Raw genomic sequence first — 15,430 nt, 5'->3', positions numbered from 1 at the left:
TGGGCTAATGTGCATTAGTGCAACTTCAAATTTGCACTAGTGTGTATGAGTGCAAGTGTGAATTTGCCCAAATCCTCCCCAAAAGTTTTTTAAAAAACCACTCTGAAAGTAGGGATGTCTGGATTTTGTGAAATCTCTTTTGTGTGTGTTTCGTGGATTGTGTGGTGTTGTTCATTCCAGCGTCTGTCTGTTCATGGATGGATTTGAATTTTTTCCCCATTATGCAGAAAAATAGGCAAATAATTCCATAAGAGGGTTCACAACAATTTACATAATTTACATTATACATAACATTTAGCGTATTGTCCCCCATTCCATTCAACTTTTCCCCACATATATTTTCCAGGATGGCATATGTCTCAGCAGAAACTTGCGTATTTTCCTTTGAATAAATTTGCATAAATTTTAGGAAAGCAAAAAAAAAGCCAAAAGTCCACAGACTGCATGCAGCTTGAGGGGGTGGACCGCAGCAGATTCCGTGGGTCAGTTTCTTAGAAATCCAAACTCATTCTAGTCCATCTCAAATTTCTCCAGCATCCCTATCTGCAAGTCCACAGAATCTGTGTGACTTGGAAGAAGACAGTCTCCTGCAGAATGCACAGGTCAGATTCAGAGAAAGCTGAACTCATTTGAATGCACTGTGGATTTCTCTGACATCCCTACCTCCAACTCAAGCCCCTTGCATTTTCAGGCTGAATTAGCTCATTCATTTTCAGGAGAGGAGGAGAGGGGAATCCTGAGTCATTCATTGGCCCACCCCAACTTGAGAACCATTTGAGAACACACACATGCCCAGGCAAGATCTGGCCAACCATATTCCTTAGTGAGGGGAACCCGATTCAGCCATTCACTTAACAGTATATTAGCCAGTTCCAACCAGTCCAGCAGGTTTGACCAACTTTAATCAGTTAATCCTTCCCAACCGGGTTTGGATGACACCCTGTGGCTTGCTGCGGGTTAACCCACAATGATCTGTGACACTCGCAGGTGCTACTTTGCATATCCAGCTCCTGCTTGGGTGCTGTCATGTCGTGTGAACCCTAGGAGCATGGTTTATGCACAGGTTAAACAACCCACGCATAACCCTGAAACAGGATTTCAGGGGGTTATAGAGTTTTCCTGACATAGAATTTTAAAACTTTCCTCCGGTAAAAGCTACAATTGGATACAGTCATTGTCAGATTGTTCGGCTGCTCCAGAAAGGGATTTCCAAGATGTCTGCAAAATTAATGGGGGATGTGTGTCCTCATTTCAGGTCCTTGTCAAGGCTCCTGCAAGATTTCCAGCCAGTGTGGGAAACCCGACAGTACTTGCAACCCAGATAGCTGTCCATACTGCATGAAGACCCTGGCTACCAATCCAGAGCAGGCAGACAATGAGACAGGAGACTCCGACAGTGATGGGGTATATGAATTCACCCAGGATGCTCACTACCGTGATCAGAGGGATCCTCAGCGCTGGAAAGCCCGGGGAAGAAACACGTTAAAACTTCTCGCTTTCTGGAAGGTGGTTTGCGAGACATTTCGGAAGATTGTAGATAGCAAGTACTTTGGCCGTGGGATCATGATAGCTATCCTGATCAACACCCTCAGCATGGGAATTGAGTATCACGAGCAGGTAAGCAGAGCCTCATCTGTGCTTTAGTAGCTACAACTAGACTCTCCCTACAACAGAGGAGCCCCAGATGCTGGCTGCATTAGCCCCCTCTTGGTTCTGTTCTTAGCCCCTTGAGCAGAATTTCATACCATACAGCAATGGTTAATGTTGACCCCTTGCTTTAAGCCTTGCCCTGCTTAGCTATTGTTCTGTCTGTTGTTAAACAAAGCTGCAAAGCACTCCGAGATCTTGGGGGAACACTTTTTTGTGCGCTGGTTAGTGTGGAGATCTGCACTGGTGAATGGAGTTCAGCCGCATTTGTTGGTTTGGAACGATAAGGCATGGAAGTGTGAAAGATGATCGAGCTCATATAACATTGATCCAATGGGATTTAGTTTGGTGGCTGGCAGGGCCAGCCCTATCGTTAGGCAAAGTGAGGTGTCTGCCTCAGGCAGTGCATGCAGGGGTGGATGGCAGCCAGGCAGAGCACTGAGTAAGCTGTAGGAAGGGGTTGAAAAACAAAGCTGTATGTGCCACGTGGCCTGCCCAGCACCCTCTAAACTAGCCTGCTGCCCAGGTATGCAGTAGAAGATGCTGTCCCGTTGCCAGTGTCGTCCATATGGCTTCTCTGTGTGGAATATGCGGGGAGCCATCTTGTTATTGCAAAATCTTTGGGGTTAGTCCTGGTGGCTGAGTGCCCAGCGCAACATAATTGCAACCAAGGTGGCAGCTGATGCAGAAGCCTCAGTAGCTGGGAGAGTCTGTGAGTGAAGTCATGTTTACAAACTGTTGTGCCCTTTTTCATTTTCCAGTAAGGGTAGCAGATTTCCATGAATCCACCAAATTTCTCAAGACTATTTGCTTGCATAATACATCATTTGTATTTGATTTTGTGATAGCTACCTTGCAAACAGCATGTCATGAAATATGCAAACTGTACCATGAAATAAGTACTGTAATTGCATGCTTTGGGTTTTAAACACACACACACAGCATTTCCCATACAATTTGGATGATAGCATCTTCAATCCTTAGAAATTAGTTTGCTGAAGTCAATCATATTGTGAAGAGATCGTTGCTTAGAAGTGAACCTGCTATAAAAGTTGAGATGAACAAAATCAAGAATATCCATACTGATAGCATTCCATAACTGTCAAGTGTTACGTGGTCTCTGATTTGAGATTTGAAACATACTCCTATTTCCATAGGTCTGTGTCAATGCTGTTCCTAGTCAAAGGATGAATCAAAGACTTTTTCTTCCAGTTCTGTCATGCCTGACTTTTTCTTTGAATTTCCTATTAAGCATGTATAGCAGTGGTGGGCAACTTGCAACCCTCCAAATGTTTTGCCCTACAACTCCTTTGATCCCTCACCATTGGCTATGCTAGCAAGGGCTGATGGGAGTTTGAGCCAAACATCTGGAGGGCCACAAGTTGCCCAACCCTGAAGTATAGGATCAAGCTGTCCTTCAAGGGGGCATATTTCTCTTATTGTTTAGTTTTTCCCCCCTTCTTGGTATAGTCACTTGCTACTGAGTGTGGTTGCATTTCTTCTAATTTTTGTAGCTAGCTCTCCGTGTCTGAATGGTAGCTGCAAACTAAATTCTGCAGGTACAATTGTAGATCCCAGTGCCAACCTGGTGTATTAACGCATCAGTGGCTGTACATTATGGGGGCTGAGTTCTCAATTGGTGTGCTAAATGTGTCCCTTCAAGCCAGCCTGTTTTCTGAAATCTTAACGCAATGTGGCTGATTAACCTTTGCTTTTGTTAGGCCTTAAATGGGAAGGCACTCTTCGGTCATACCAGTAGGATCTGCTACGTGCTGTTTGACCTTCATTTGTTGACCTTAGTCAAAATATGTCTCTGTAGCCAAAAGAAAGATTGACTGATTGCTTTTGAAATTCATCATTCTTTTCATAATAATGCCAAGTGGATCATTTCTTTGGAGCCTGGGGGGAAACTAGAAAACTTGATGCAAAGTTCACATTCTACATTTTGGATAATTTAAAGTACAAATGGAAATGTCATCATTTCTGTATACGTCGGCTGTTGCCTCCTGAAGTGGAGAAGCAACCTTAGCAGTTTCTCTGTCCCTCCTTCCATACCAAATATGGTGGTATGGTCACACAGGAGAGGGAATCATAATGACCTGTGTACTTTCATCAGGCTGATGAGAAAATTTGGTATCTTTGTCCAGACCCACAGGTGAGGGTTATGGGGAGACATGGGTCTGCTAGGTCCTAGCAATGTCCCTAGGACTGTGCACCAAAGATGATTAGGTGATGGGATCTGGGACTGAGGCAGGAAGACGATTGTTCAGTGAGCACTCCATGGGTTTCGATGTGCTATCTTCTCAACAACAACAAAATCAGCCTAAAGAATGCAATGTCCCATTTTTTTCCCCAGCCTCTTGGAATGGATAGTGCTTATTGAATCCTGTTTTTATTAATTCATCTGATTAAAGTGCCAGTAGAGAAGAAGATGTTTTTTCTGTAAACTCCTGCAGCTTACAGTGTGCCTTTTCATAATCTGACAGTTATGAGATAGGGAATTCGAGCTGAGAATTGATGGCTCTGGTCTTTCTGCTGAGATTATAAATGGTGAATGTGACCTTTTCCCTCAAACTTAAGAGCAAACAAATCAACTTCACTAAATGTATCTTCATTGGTAGATTGTTTAAAAAGGAATGAAGGGTCTTAAGAGCACTTGACTTGATTAGTTTTTATATTAGTCTTTCTTGCTTCTTTAATGCAGATTTAAAGTATGACCATTTCTGCACACCGTGAACCTTGGCCTTGTCGGTTACACCAAGCTCAAGAGTTCAGTGTGAGAAATGTTGTTGATATGCCAACACACTTGGAATACTGAACAGCAGAAAGGAAATGGGATAGGCCCACTGACAGGCTTGAAATAAAATAAATGAAAGACTGATTTTCCAGCTGGGTTATTTGGGCTCCCACCCTCTTTTTGTATTGATTCCTGGTGTGGGGAATGGGATTTGCATTGCCTGACATGGGAGATTATGACAAGCATCATGAGCATTAGCAACTGATGTGTCGTAAGTCAAGGTTCTTGTAGAGTGAAATCAGAAGATGTGATGCTGCTATGAGACAATGGTTGATACTGGAGTTCACTCTTGGCATGTGACACTCAAATGGCAAGACAGATGTCCATTGTGGATGGAAGTCCCAGGGATGGACAAATCTGTCTCTTTGTGGTCCATTTCACTTTTTGTATGTGTTCACTCATCGGTCTGTTCCATCCTGTTTCTGAATTAATCTGCAAATTTTATCTATCCATCTAATTTTAAACATATTTTCTTTCAAAATACACATTTCTAAATCAATTTTCTCCCAAAATACCTATTTTTAAAGCATTTTGATATGTCTTTTGAGCCAAGAACTGGATCATAACTATGAAAGACATGAATCCTGGAGGAGCAGACCGGGTCAGTTCATATTACAATTCACAGATACTGAATTTCTGAAGCATCCCTACTGTCTACAAACCAGTCGGTGTTTTCTCTCAAACTGATGAACACCTATTGGAAAGTGGCTTTGGGTATTTTTGCTATGGCCCAGTGTGGGAGTAATTATTTTTAAGTGCAAAATTATTACTCTGAAGCCCCAGACTTGCTTTTGGAGCAGGCAGGTGTGGATCAGAGCCCTAAAGCCACATCCACAGCTGCAGTGAATATTCTACGAGAAGCAGTTCATCCAGGACTGGCCCAAGGTATTTTGAAGCCAACAGCACCCTCACCCCGCAAGATCAAGGTGCATAGTACCCAAGGCCAATCAAATTATTTTGGCACCTGAGGAAGGAAATCGTACAAGTACCCCTCCCTGGCAGTAAAAATACAATAATAAAAAGTTAAGGCTGCAATCCTATACCCACTTACCTGGGAGTAAGTCCCATTGATCTCAATGGGCCTTACTTCTGAGTAGACATGCCGAGAATTGCACTATAAATAACTAACAATATGCTGCCATTTCATGACACCCAAAGTCAGGTACCTGAGGCAGCCACATCACTCTGCCTAATGGTAGAGCTGGCCCTGATATTAATCTGTATAGGCTGAATTTCATATATACCCCACTGTCAGGGTGGAAACTGAGCTGATAGAACCCCAGAGCAGTTCTGATTCTGAGGAGGATCAGCAATCCGTGGGAGAGGAGCCAGCTCATTCCTCACAGGCACAGCACCTGGCAGAGGTTCCTCCTGCTGGCATTCCTGAGGTAGACAGTGATCCTAGCAGTGAGAAAGTGCGGGAGGGGGGCTTGCTAGATGCTCGATGCAGACGCAGGAAGCAACGAGCAATGGAGGGCACGGAAAGGAGGCGTAGCGCCCGTTTGGTGCGCAAGCAACGGCCGCCTCCCATGGACCCAAGGGAAAGAGGGAGGATCGCTCCCTAGCCCATAAGTTCAGGGTCTTCAAGTGATTCTCCTTCAAATGGGGATCAACTGCCTACTCAGAGCATAGGCTACTCTGCTGTTCCTTGCTTAGTCGCTGGTGATTAGCATCTGAAAGAGTCATTAAGTTGTAAAAGGATTAAAGCCTTGAAAAGAATCCTTTCCTCTGTGTCTTGAGTTGGCTATTTGAGTAGACTGAAAGAGGCCGCTAGGGCGCTCCTGACACCCACATTGTGAAAAAGAGACAGACTAGTCCTCCCTTCATACTTTCTCTCCTGAGAACAAAAAGAAGAGTGATGTAAATTTTAGTTGTTGTTCAGTCGTGTCCGACTCTTCGTGACCCCATGGACCATAGCACGCCAGGCCTTTCTGTCCTGCGCTCTCTCCCGGAGTGTGCTCAAGTTCATATTCATTGCATCGGTGATGCTATCTAGCCATCTCATCCTCTGCCGTCCCCTTCTCTTTTTGCCTTCAGTCTTTCCCAGCATCAGGGTCTTTTCCAGAGAGTTTTCTCTTCGCATTAGGTGGCCAAAATATTTGAGCTTCAGCTTCAGTATCTGTCCTTCCAATGAGCACTCAGGGTTGATTTCCTTTAGGATGGACTGATTGGACCTCCTTGCAGTCCAGGGGACTCGTAAGAGTCTTCTCCAGCACCACAGTTCGAAAGCATCAATTCTTCGGCGCTCAGCCTTCCTTATAGTCCAGCTCTCACAGCCATACATTACTACTGGGAAAACCATAGCTTTGATTAGACGGACCTTTGTCGGCAAGGTGATGTCTCTGCTTCTTACTATGCTGTCTAGGTTGGCCATAGCTTTCCTCCCAAGGAGCAAGCGTCTTTTAATTTCATGGCTACAGTCACCGTCTGCGGTGATCTTGGAGCCCAAGAAAGTAAAATCTGTCACTGCTTCCATTTCTTCCCCTTCTATATGCCAGGAAGTGATGGGGCCAGATGCCATGATCTTAGTTTTTTTAATGTTGAGTTTCAAACCAGCTTTTGCACTCTCCTCTTTCACCCTCAACAAGAGGCTCTTTAGATCCTCTTCACTTTCTGCCATTAGGGTGGTATCGTCTGCGTATCGGAGGTTGTTGATAATTCTCCCAGCAATCTTAATTCCGACCTCTGATTCATCCAACCTGGCATTTCTCATGATGTACTCTGCATATAAGTTAAATAAGCAGGGTGACAATATGCAGCCTTGTCGTACTCCTTTCCCAATTTTGAACCACTCGGTTGTTCCATGTCGGGTTCTTACTGTTGCTTCTTGACCCTCGTACAGGTTTCTCAGGAGACAGGTAAGGTGGTCTGGTACTCCCATCACTTTAAGAATTTGCCACAGTTTGTTGTGATCCACACAATCAAAGGCTTTAGCGTAGTCAATGAAGCAGAAATAGACGTTTTTCTGGAATTCTCTTGCTTTCTCCATGATGCAGCGAATGTTGGCGATTTGATCTCTAGTTCCTCTGCCTCTTCAAAATTTAAATTTAAAATCTAAATTTTAGAGGCCTCATTAAATGTTCATGACAATCAACACTAATTTATTTTATTATTATTGGACTTAAGCACTTTGGGAAGTTTTGTCCATTATTTCAAAATATGTGTTACTAATGAGACATTCTGATGAACATCATACTAAAAAAAAAATCATTAAAAATTTTGGCACATTCATTTTTAGGAAGATCAGCTATTCCTTCGAAAGAAGGAGCTGTCATAATTACTTAAAAGATCATATAAGCTACCCTTAACCAGGTTTCCATAAGAAGAAGAAATTGGAAGTTTTGTTATTAATAGAAATAAGTGGCATATTTCACCCACATTTTAGATTTACTGTCTGTTTTTAAAATGGGGATGTAACTTGCTGGGAAATTTCAAGAACCATGTTAGCAGAATGAGTCATAAATGCACTTGGATGCAGCGATATATGTGTCCAGGCCCACTCTGTGAAGATTAATGGTACACTGTCTCTGTACATCATCTAGTAAAGAGACCAAGTATTGCTGCTTTCCCAACACTATCACATCAGTCTACATAACATTCAACTGCTCTGCCTCCCCCAAACATAAAGGACCTTGACCCCACCAATTATTTTGAGCAGAGGACCCCCTAACATGCTGAAAATCAATTGATCTGAAGACACAGTTATCCCAACCGGAGCTAAAATTGGCCTCCAATAGTAGCCTAGGGATTAGATGAAACATTATTGGATGCATGGCAGAGATTCCATTAGGGCAAACCACATGGTAATGGAAAGAAACTGTAAAAGCTGCAAATAAAGCAGCCTCTTCCAATTTAATCTCAACAAAGCAAAGAGATAATTAGGGTCCTGAAGGAATGGCCTGCGATGGTGGGGGGAATGATAACAACATTGGCTTGACTGCAGGGGAGGGAATGGAGTGCAGGGCATAAAAAAGGCCATGGGAGTTTCCCCCCATCAACCTCAATCAGAAAACACAGTGAATAGACTGGTGGTGGTGGTCTTTATTTTGTTTTTAAGATACTTATTTTTGAACATTTTAAAAGACCATCCAATGAGAAGGAGAAAAGCAGTCTGAAAGGCAAGCCTGTGTTCTGAAGGGGAATGCTAAGAGACTTCTACATTTCTTCTCACTACAGCTGAAAGGAGGCCTTCTCTTCTGAACACTGGTTTCTTCTAATGAACACCTGAAATGTAATTGGCTCTCGTTGAGCCCCTCGCTTCTAAGTCACTCTAGTTACCTCTGGGTACTGTTACACTGCAACACACAGCCATCCAAGGCTGGAATCTCAAGCATGTGTATGAGATCAAGCTAGGTCCACCGCCCCAGAGGCAGGAGCACAGGAGCTATACAGCTAGATTGTTAGCTGTGTGTAACCAGGCAGATCCCAGATGATCAAGCTTGAAAAAAAGGGAGATGAGCAGTAGAAACTCAACCTGTGGGAGTGGCAGGAGCTATGGACTGGCCCAGGATGACAGAGCTGCTGGAAAGCAATTGTTTGAAAGTCTAGAAAAGGAAGTAATTCAGCAGGAGGACTTAAAAAAAAAATCTTCAAAGAAAGAGCCTCAGAAAATGGTGGCTAATGTGTACTCCCAGTTTGCAAAATACCACTGTAACCTTTCCAGGCACTTTTTAAGCTCATTTAAGAGTTTTAAAGCTTAATCCTTAGTGCATCAAACGGCAGGGGTCTTGAGCAGGTGACTGTACAAATGTTGTAAAGTTGTCACTAAGTAACATTAAAACCTAATGACTGGTGCAGCGTGACAATATCAGCCATCTGTGCCACAACGTATAAGGAAAATGTGCTTGCAAAATGGATCAGAGTCTAGTATGTCAACGGGAGAATTCAAGAGATCATTTCTTGCAAAAATGTGGGATATCTCTGTAGCAGTTGCAATTTGTGGCTAAGAAGTTTTAGTTAAGGAGCAAGAGGCTTTGGTCTGTAGCGGACCAGGTATGAGTAACTTACTGGCTCATTTGATGTAGCCTTTTTCTTTGATGGGTTGCTTTATTTCTTTCGCTACTTCCTGTGGAGCTAGCAGCTAATCAGAGAAGAAAGAAGACCACTCCATCTTAGGAGTCATGACATAATTTGCAGGGGAAAGCAAATTTTGCTTGCCCATCCTAAGCAAGATGATCATGACTGTGCCCTAGAAGAGGAGGAGGGTTTCAACTCCATGGCACTTTAAAAGAGATGGAGACTGCAGTAGCCTCTCTCAAATCCTTGGAGCTCTTGTGGCAACAATGGGGGTGGGGAGAACAGAGCTGGGGGCATAGCTTTGCTTTGTTGAGCCTGTGACAGGGCAAGGAAACACTTTACATTTCATTTTCAAGGCTTATTAAATGATATTATTGCTATCAGCAACCAGGAATGGATCCATCATAAGAACATGAAATAAATGCCAGGGTTACAGTTAGGATGGGTAAATCAGCACATGTTGCATTCATCAAGGCTCTCTGATTTCCTTCTTGAAGCTCGTTCCGACTCGTGTTCATACCAGATTGCGAGCTTTACTGTTTTTCCACACAAACCTTCATGCATACGTTCATGCAGGTTTTTCCAAAGGCATCCATTGTGTGCATTTTTGAAATGTCCACATTTTTCCCCAATTGGCTAAAGTATGTTTGTGCACATTTTTCAAATGTATGCATTTTTCATGCACATTTTCCAAATGTACGCATTTTTCAAACACCTTTTTTGTTGCACGAATCACATCGCAAGCTTGGAAATTTACGACCTTTAGACTGCAGATTGCATTTGATCCAGGAGGTGCAAACTAGATAAATTCTAGTAAAAAATAAACTGAAAGTAATTCCTCACCCTAGTTACATTGGTGGAAGTTTTAAGGACATTTGTTTGTTTATATTAAGAACAATTCTACCTCACTATTCATTTCCAGGACCTCCAAGGTGCCTTACATTAAAAAAAATAAAAATCCTAAAGGCAATAATGTAAAAACAACAGTTAAGAATACTTATATAGAAAAGCCAAGTAGAGTACAATTTACAGTGTATACAGGAGCAAATGGCTGCTGAAACAAGTAAGTTTTTGCTGCTTACTGAAAGTCAAGAAGCAAGGAGGCCATAGGGGCTTCCCTTCTGCGGCATTCAATAATTTCAGTGTCATGACTGAAAAGGCTATTACACCTATTTTACCAAAAAAAAAAAACCTAGGCAGATCAAATGAATTTATCTTTCTGTTCTTCTTTCTGATCAAGATTCTCAGATTGCAGATAAGGCAGCCAGGTTTTGTGCTTGCTGCAGACTTTTAGTAAAATAATACTTTGCCACTAGGCTGATACTCTAGGATCATTTTATGTTTGGGCGGGTTTCAATATAATGTATGTTGCGTGTAAGTACATGTACATGTAAGATGCTGATTAATGCATGCCTAAGTGTATTTTTCTCTCAGAGTATACATTTCTAAACATATTTCATCCTAAAATATGCATTTTATATACTTTTGGGTATATTTTGTGAGCTGAGAACTGCATCATGCAAAATTCAGAGGAGTGTAATATCTGAAAGATCAGTGCAATCCACGGATTAGCCTGGGAGGTGCAGGTCAGGTTGGTTCACCTCAAAATGTGGAGCAAATCAAAATCCTCAACCATCCCTAAGCAGAGAATCAACCTCAGAAGCTGATCTGGACATGCAGGCGGGTTCATACAGATGGAGGCACTTCTGCATACTCTCTCATCCTATGTTAATTTCTTCCATACTATGAACAAGCACATCCATTTTTATAACGCAAAGAAGTGTTTTGGCCACACATTCTCTTTTTTATTATTATCTTGTCACTTATAATAATAACATGATGGTAATTTATATTAGTGATATTTTGTACTGTCCTGCCAACCCTGTCATTAAAACGATGTTGGCCAAATATGGGACTTGAGGATTTATGTCAAGTTGCTGGGGTCAGTAGGGTTTGTTTTGGTGGAAGTGCCATTTTCCGTATACTTTTATGTCTGCTTCTTCTGCTTGGTTCCACTCTAGTCAATGCACTTGATTGCCGTTAGTGCTGATGTACAATATCACTGAGCTCAATATGGCTGTTTTCGCAGTAGGTGAGTTTGCTTTTGCATTTGTTGCTTGCTATGGAAATCAGGTGCAAAACCGATGTCAGATGTCATCTTGAGTTGTGTTAGCAAAACACAGTATTTTAGGTACAAAAAAATAATAGTGGCATTTTTATGCAGCTCTGGTTATACTCCATGCAGAGTACTGTTACCAGTTTTTGCTCATCACAGCATATTCAGTAGGATATGGATTAATTGAAAGAAGTCAGTGTATAGCAGGGATAGGCAATGTGGTGCCAGCGAGGCCCCTTTCTTGATGCTTGCCAAGGTGCCCTACCCCTCCCACTTTTTCAATTTATTTAACCCATTTCCCTACCAGCAGCAGGGACTGCTGTGAAACACGTTTATGTTGGTGCTGAAAACTGTGGGCTCAAAGAGTTGTTTAGTGTATTGGGGCTCTGCCTTCTGCTCAGTCTTTTGGGCAGGTTACTTGCCCTTAGCCACACCTTCCATGTCAGCCATGTTGTGGTGGTGCCCAGGACAGTTTCTCAAATTGCCAAATGTGCCCATGGCCCAAAAAGGTTGGCTACCACTGAACAGCAAAGGTCAGCATCATTGATGCATAAGCACCCTTTGCACATTCTTCTATTCTTTACTATCATGTCGAAACCCCATTGAACTCACTTGGTTCTAAAGGAAATGCTGAAATGCTCCTTGACCAAGGATGTGGGCCAGTAAGGACCTACTTTTTGTTATCTCTAACAGTTACTGCTTCAAGCACACTTATAGGATACAGGTCACCTTCTCTGTATCCAGGAATTCTCACAGTTTACCAACCATCAGGTCCTGTGGTGGTGTGCCATCATGCAGGATGGTCCAGATTTTAAGGTGGAGGTTGTACAGGAGGATTTGTGGATCAACAGTTGCAGCAGATCCTTTTGGTTCTATGATTGTGGGACTTGTAGAATCGCCACAATCAAATGGTTGGATCGAGTGCTTTGATAAAACATCTCTTGTGAACATGTGCTTGGAGAAGCCTCATTTGAGAGCTTTCAGATGAATGTAGTAGTTTCAGAACTCAAGCAGGAGAAAGTCATGAGCTGGTGACAGGAGGGCTGTTAGATGGGGATTTCGTCTAAGTATTGCAAACCCAGCTCTGTTGATCAAAGGAGTTATGGGTAGATCAGCTACACTAGCCAAGGAAGCCTCCTTACACCAATAGGGCAGAGTGCGTCTGGTGATGTTCCCCTAGAGCCCCTATAAATGCTTCTGGGTCAGATTGGTTCACTGGACTGTGCAACCATGAGACTGCAGACCACCTACTCCATGCCTCCTCTCTACTTTTAATTTACCCTTTCCTCAACTTAACAGGAGTGAGCCTAACATAAAGCCTGGTCTCCAAATCATGGTGTATCCTCATTTATGGCTTGGCATATATCCCATTTTTCTGCACATGAATTTACTGTTATCTTTATTGCAATGTGCCAGCATTCCTTTGCCAAGTGATCAAGAGTTTGGCATCATTTTTGAGACTTTTCCCTGTCTTCCTGTCTGTTCTCTCTACCCATCATAGAGCTTCTGTGAATTATCAATTAAAAATCCTCAGCAAAGCCAATTGAATGGATTGTGTTGAGGGGGGTGGGGGCACAGTGTCTTTGCAACATTTAATTGCTTGTTGTTTAAACAGGAATTATTCTTATTAAAGGTATACTGTTGGAGCCCACTGGAATGAAATTGATGTTAATGGTAGCTGTTGGAACTATTACCCATTATGATGGTTGGCTTTTGGAAAGCTACTTCTTGTTTTGTATTGAGAGTAATTAGCTTAATGAATAAGAGTCTAATGAGGGAATGTCAATGCATAGCCGAAATCAGCAGATAATTGGTTCTGTCTTTTTAAATTAGTGGCATTTGAAACTTAAGAGATGTAAAGGCAAAGAATCAGAGTGAATATCTATATTAAAGATAAACCAGTTTCAAACCTGTTTTGATGAGGGGGCTTCCCAATCAAGGAACTCTTGGAATGTGAACTTTTCCAACGAGATTAGGAATTCCCAACAAAGAATTCGCTATATCCTCACAAAGCTACCATTCTCAGCATTCTTGGGAGCATGACTGTTAACGTAACATGACCGTTAAGCTGGTTTCACAACTTTATTTGGCAAATTGGTGTAAGTTATTGTATGATGATACACACCAATAGTCACTGATGATGTCAGAAAAGCCCTCTCCCCTAAAACGTATGGTTTGTTTTCATCTGAACCATCGGAAATGGCCCCAAATGGAAAAGTGAATCTGACAGGGCAGGTGGCTTTGGCTGCAATTCTATGCACACTTTCCTGTGAGTAAATCTCACTGAATACCATGGGACTTCGGAGTAGACATTCCTCAGAATGCACTCTTGCTGTTAAAATGTTACAGGAAATGTAGTCTCAGGAGCATGGGACAGGGGAGTGAAAGAATCTTGTTTGTACACTCATCGTCTGACTTTTGGCACAGCATGGCCCATTTGGGGAGATTATAATGAAATGAGATGCCTTCCTGCATTAGTGACACAGCTCCGTTTGGTCAGAGGCAAGAAGCTTAGAATTCTCCAGTAAGGGTGCAACTTGACCTGTGTTTTTTGTGTTATCTGGTACAGATAAGTGCACAAGGAAGAGATCTGGTCTACACCATATCTTAATGCTTCACTTTGAAATTTTAAAATAATATTATACCTCATTAAAAAGGTACAAACTTCCCCATAATAGGTCTGAATAAAAATTACATATTGTCCCCATTCTGGCCACTGCCCCATTCCTACTTCTTCATTATTAGATCCTTTAAAATGCCTCTAATGCTGAATTTGCAGCACTGTAACTGTTTAAAACAAATATTATCCTAGTGTATTCTCTTCATATCTAACCCTGGTTTAGAAGATCCTGTAAAATACTATAGAGATGTATATGAAACACTGTGCACCAAGTGAATTTTGTTTCTTGGCCACTGGATCCCCCTCTGGTGTCTAACAGCACATTCCTATGCATGTTTACCATTAAAAAGAAGAAATAGTAAGTCCCTTTGTATTCAATAGGGCTTACTTCAAAGTAAGTGTATAAAGGACTGCTGCCTAAGGCTGCAATCCCATACAGATTTACCTAGAAGTAAGCCCCAATTAGCACAATGGGACTTCCTTCAGAATAATAGGCATACATAGGATTGCTCTGTAAGTCTCTTTCTGCTACAGCCCACATGTCTTCAGCTGCCTGGAAATGTCACTGTAAGAGGTCCTATTCTTGAGTTTACATTGCAATCACCATCACACAGATTCCTACGCATTATATACTGTCCGTGTGTGTGTGTGTGTGTGAGAGAGAGAGAGGGGGGGGGGAAAGGTTTGAGGGTTATAGATTCTGTCTCCTCAGGGAACTGGACTAGCTGGTCTTGTAGACCATTGTAATCCTATAGTTCTTAGTTTCTACTATTTGTGCTTTGAGGGCAGCCTTGAATTATTTTTGTAAGGGGCTGGAATCCTATTGGACCTTTACCTGACCTTGGTAGCCCTGTCAGTCTTTCTCTCCTCTTCTGAAGTCCCCACCCCACCCCCACAGCACTCTCCCATTTTCTATCAACACTATCCTTTTGAATGTATTAAGGTGGGGTGGTGGCTACTGCCTTAGATAGCTTCAAAGGGAATTAGATAATCCATGGAAGATACAGCTATCATTTGGCTCTTCATCATGACAGGTAAATGGAACCTTGATGTACAGAGGCAGTTACCAGTGGCTGATGGCCAAACCGTGGGGCAGGGGAAAACTGTTGCCTTCCTGCCCTGCTTCTGGGATTCCCAAACACATCTGTCTTGCCATGGGAAGCTGAACTAGATGCGCCTTCAGTCTGATCCAGCAGGGCTCCTCTTATTCTTCTTAGGATCCTGCCTAGGGCAT

At 42.5% G+C, this 15,430-nt stretch overlaps 1 protein-coding gene across 1 annotated transcript in view; it reads left to right on the top strand.

Moving 5' to 3' along the window:
- CACNA1G (calcium voltage-gated channel subunit alpha1 G) overlaps positions 1 to 15,430 on the top strand; it is a 241,986-nt gene that overhangs the window by 55,375 nt on the left and 171,181 nt on the right. The window contains exon 8 of the mRNA XM_084837951.1: positions 1,256 to 1,617. Within this exon, the coding sequence (XP_084694077.1) occupies positions 1,256 to 1,617 (362 nt within the window). The remainder of the gene's footprint in view (positions 1 to 1,255; positions 1,618 to 15,430) is intronic.

The sequence above is a fragment of the Heloderma suspectum genome, chromosome 2 (assembly GCF_057233095.1).
Source record: "Heloderma suspectum isolate Gila_16-S chromosome 2, 16-S_ref, whole genome shotgun sequence".
NCBI lineage: Eukaryota > Metazoa > Chordata > Lepidosauria > Squamata > Helodermatidae > Heloderma > Heloderma suspectum.
Note: the sequence above shows the minus strand (reverse complement) of the source record. Positions and strands in the feature narration are given on the sequence as shown.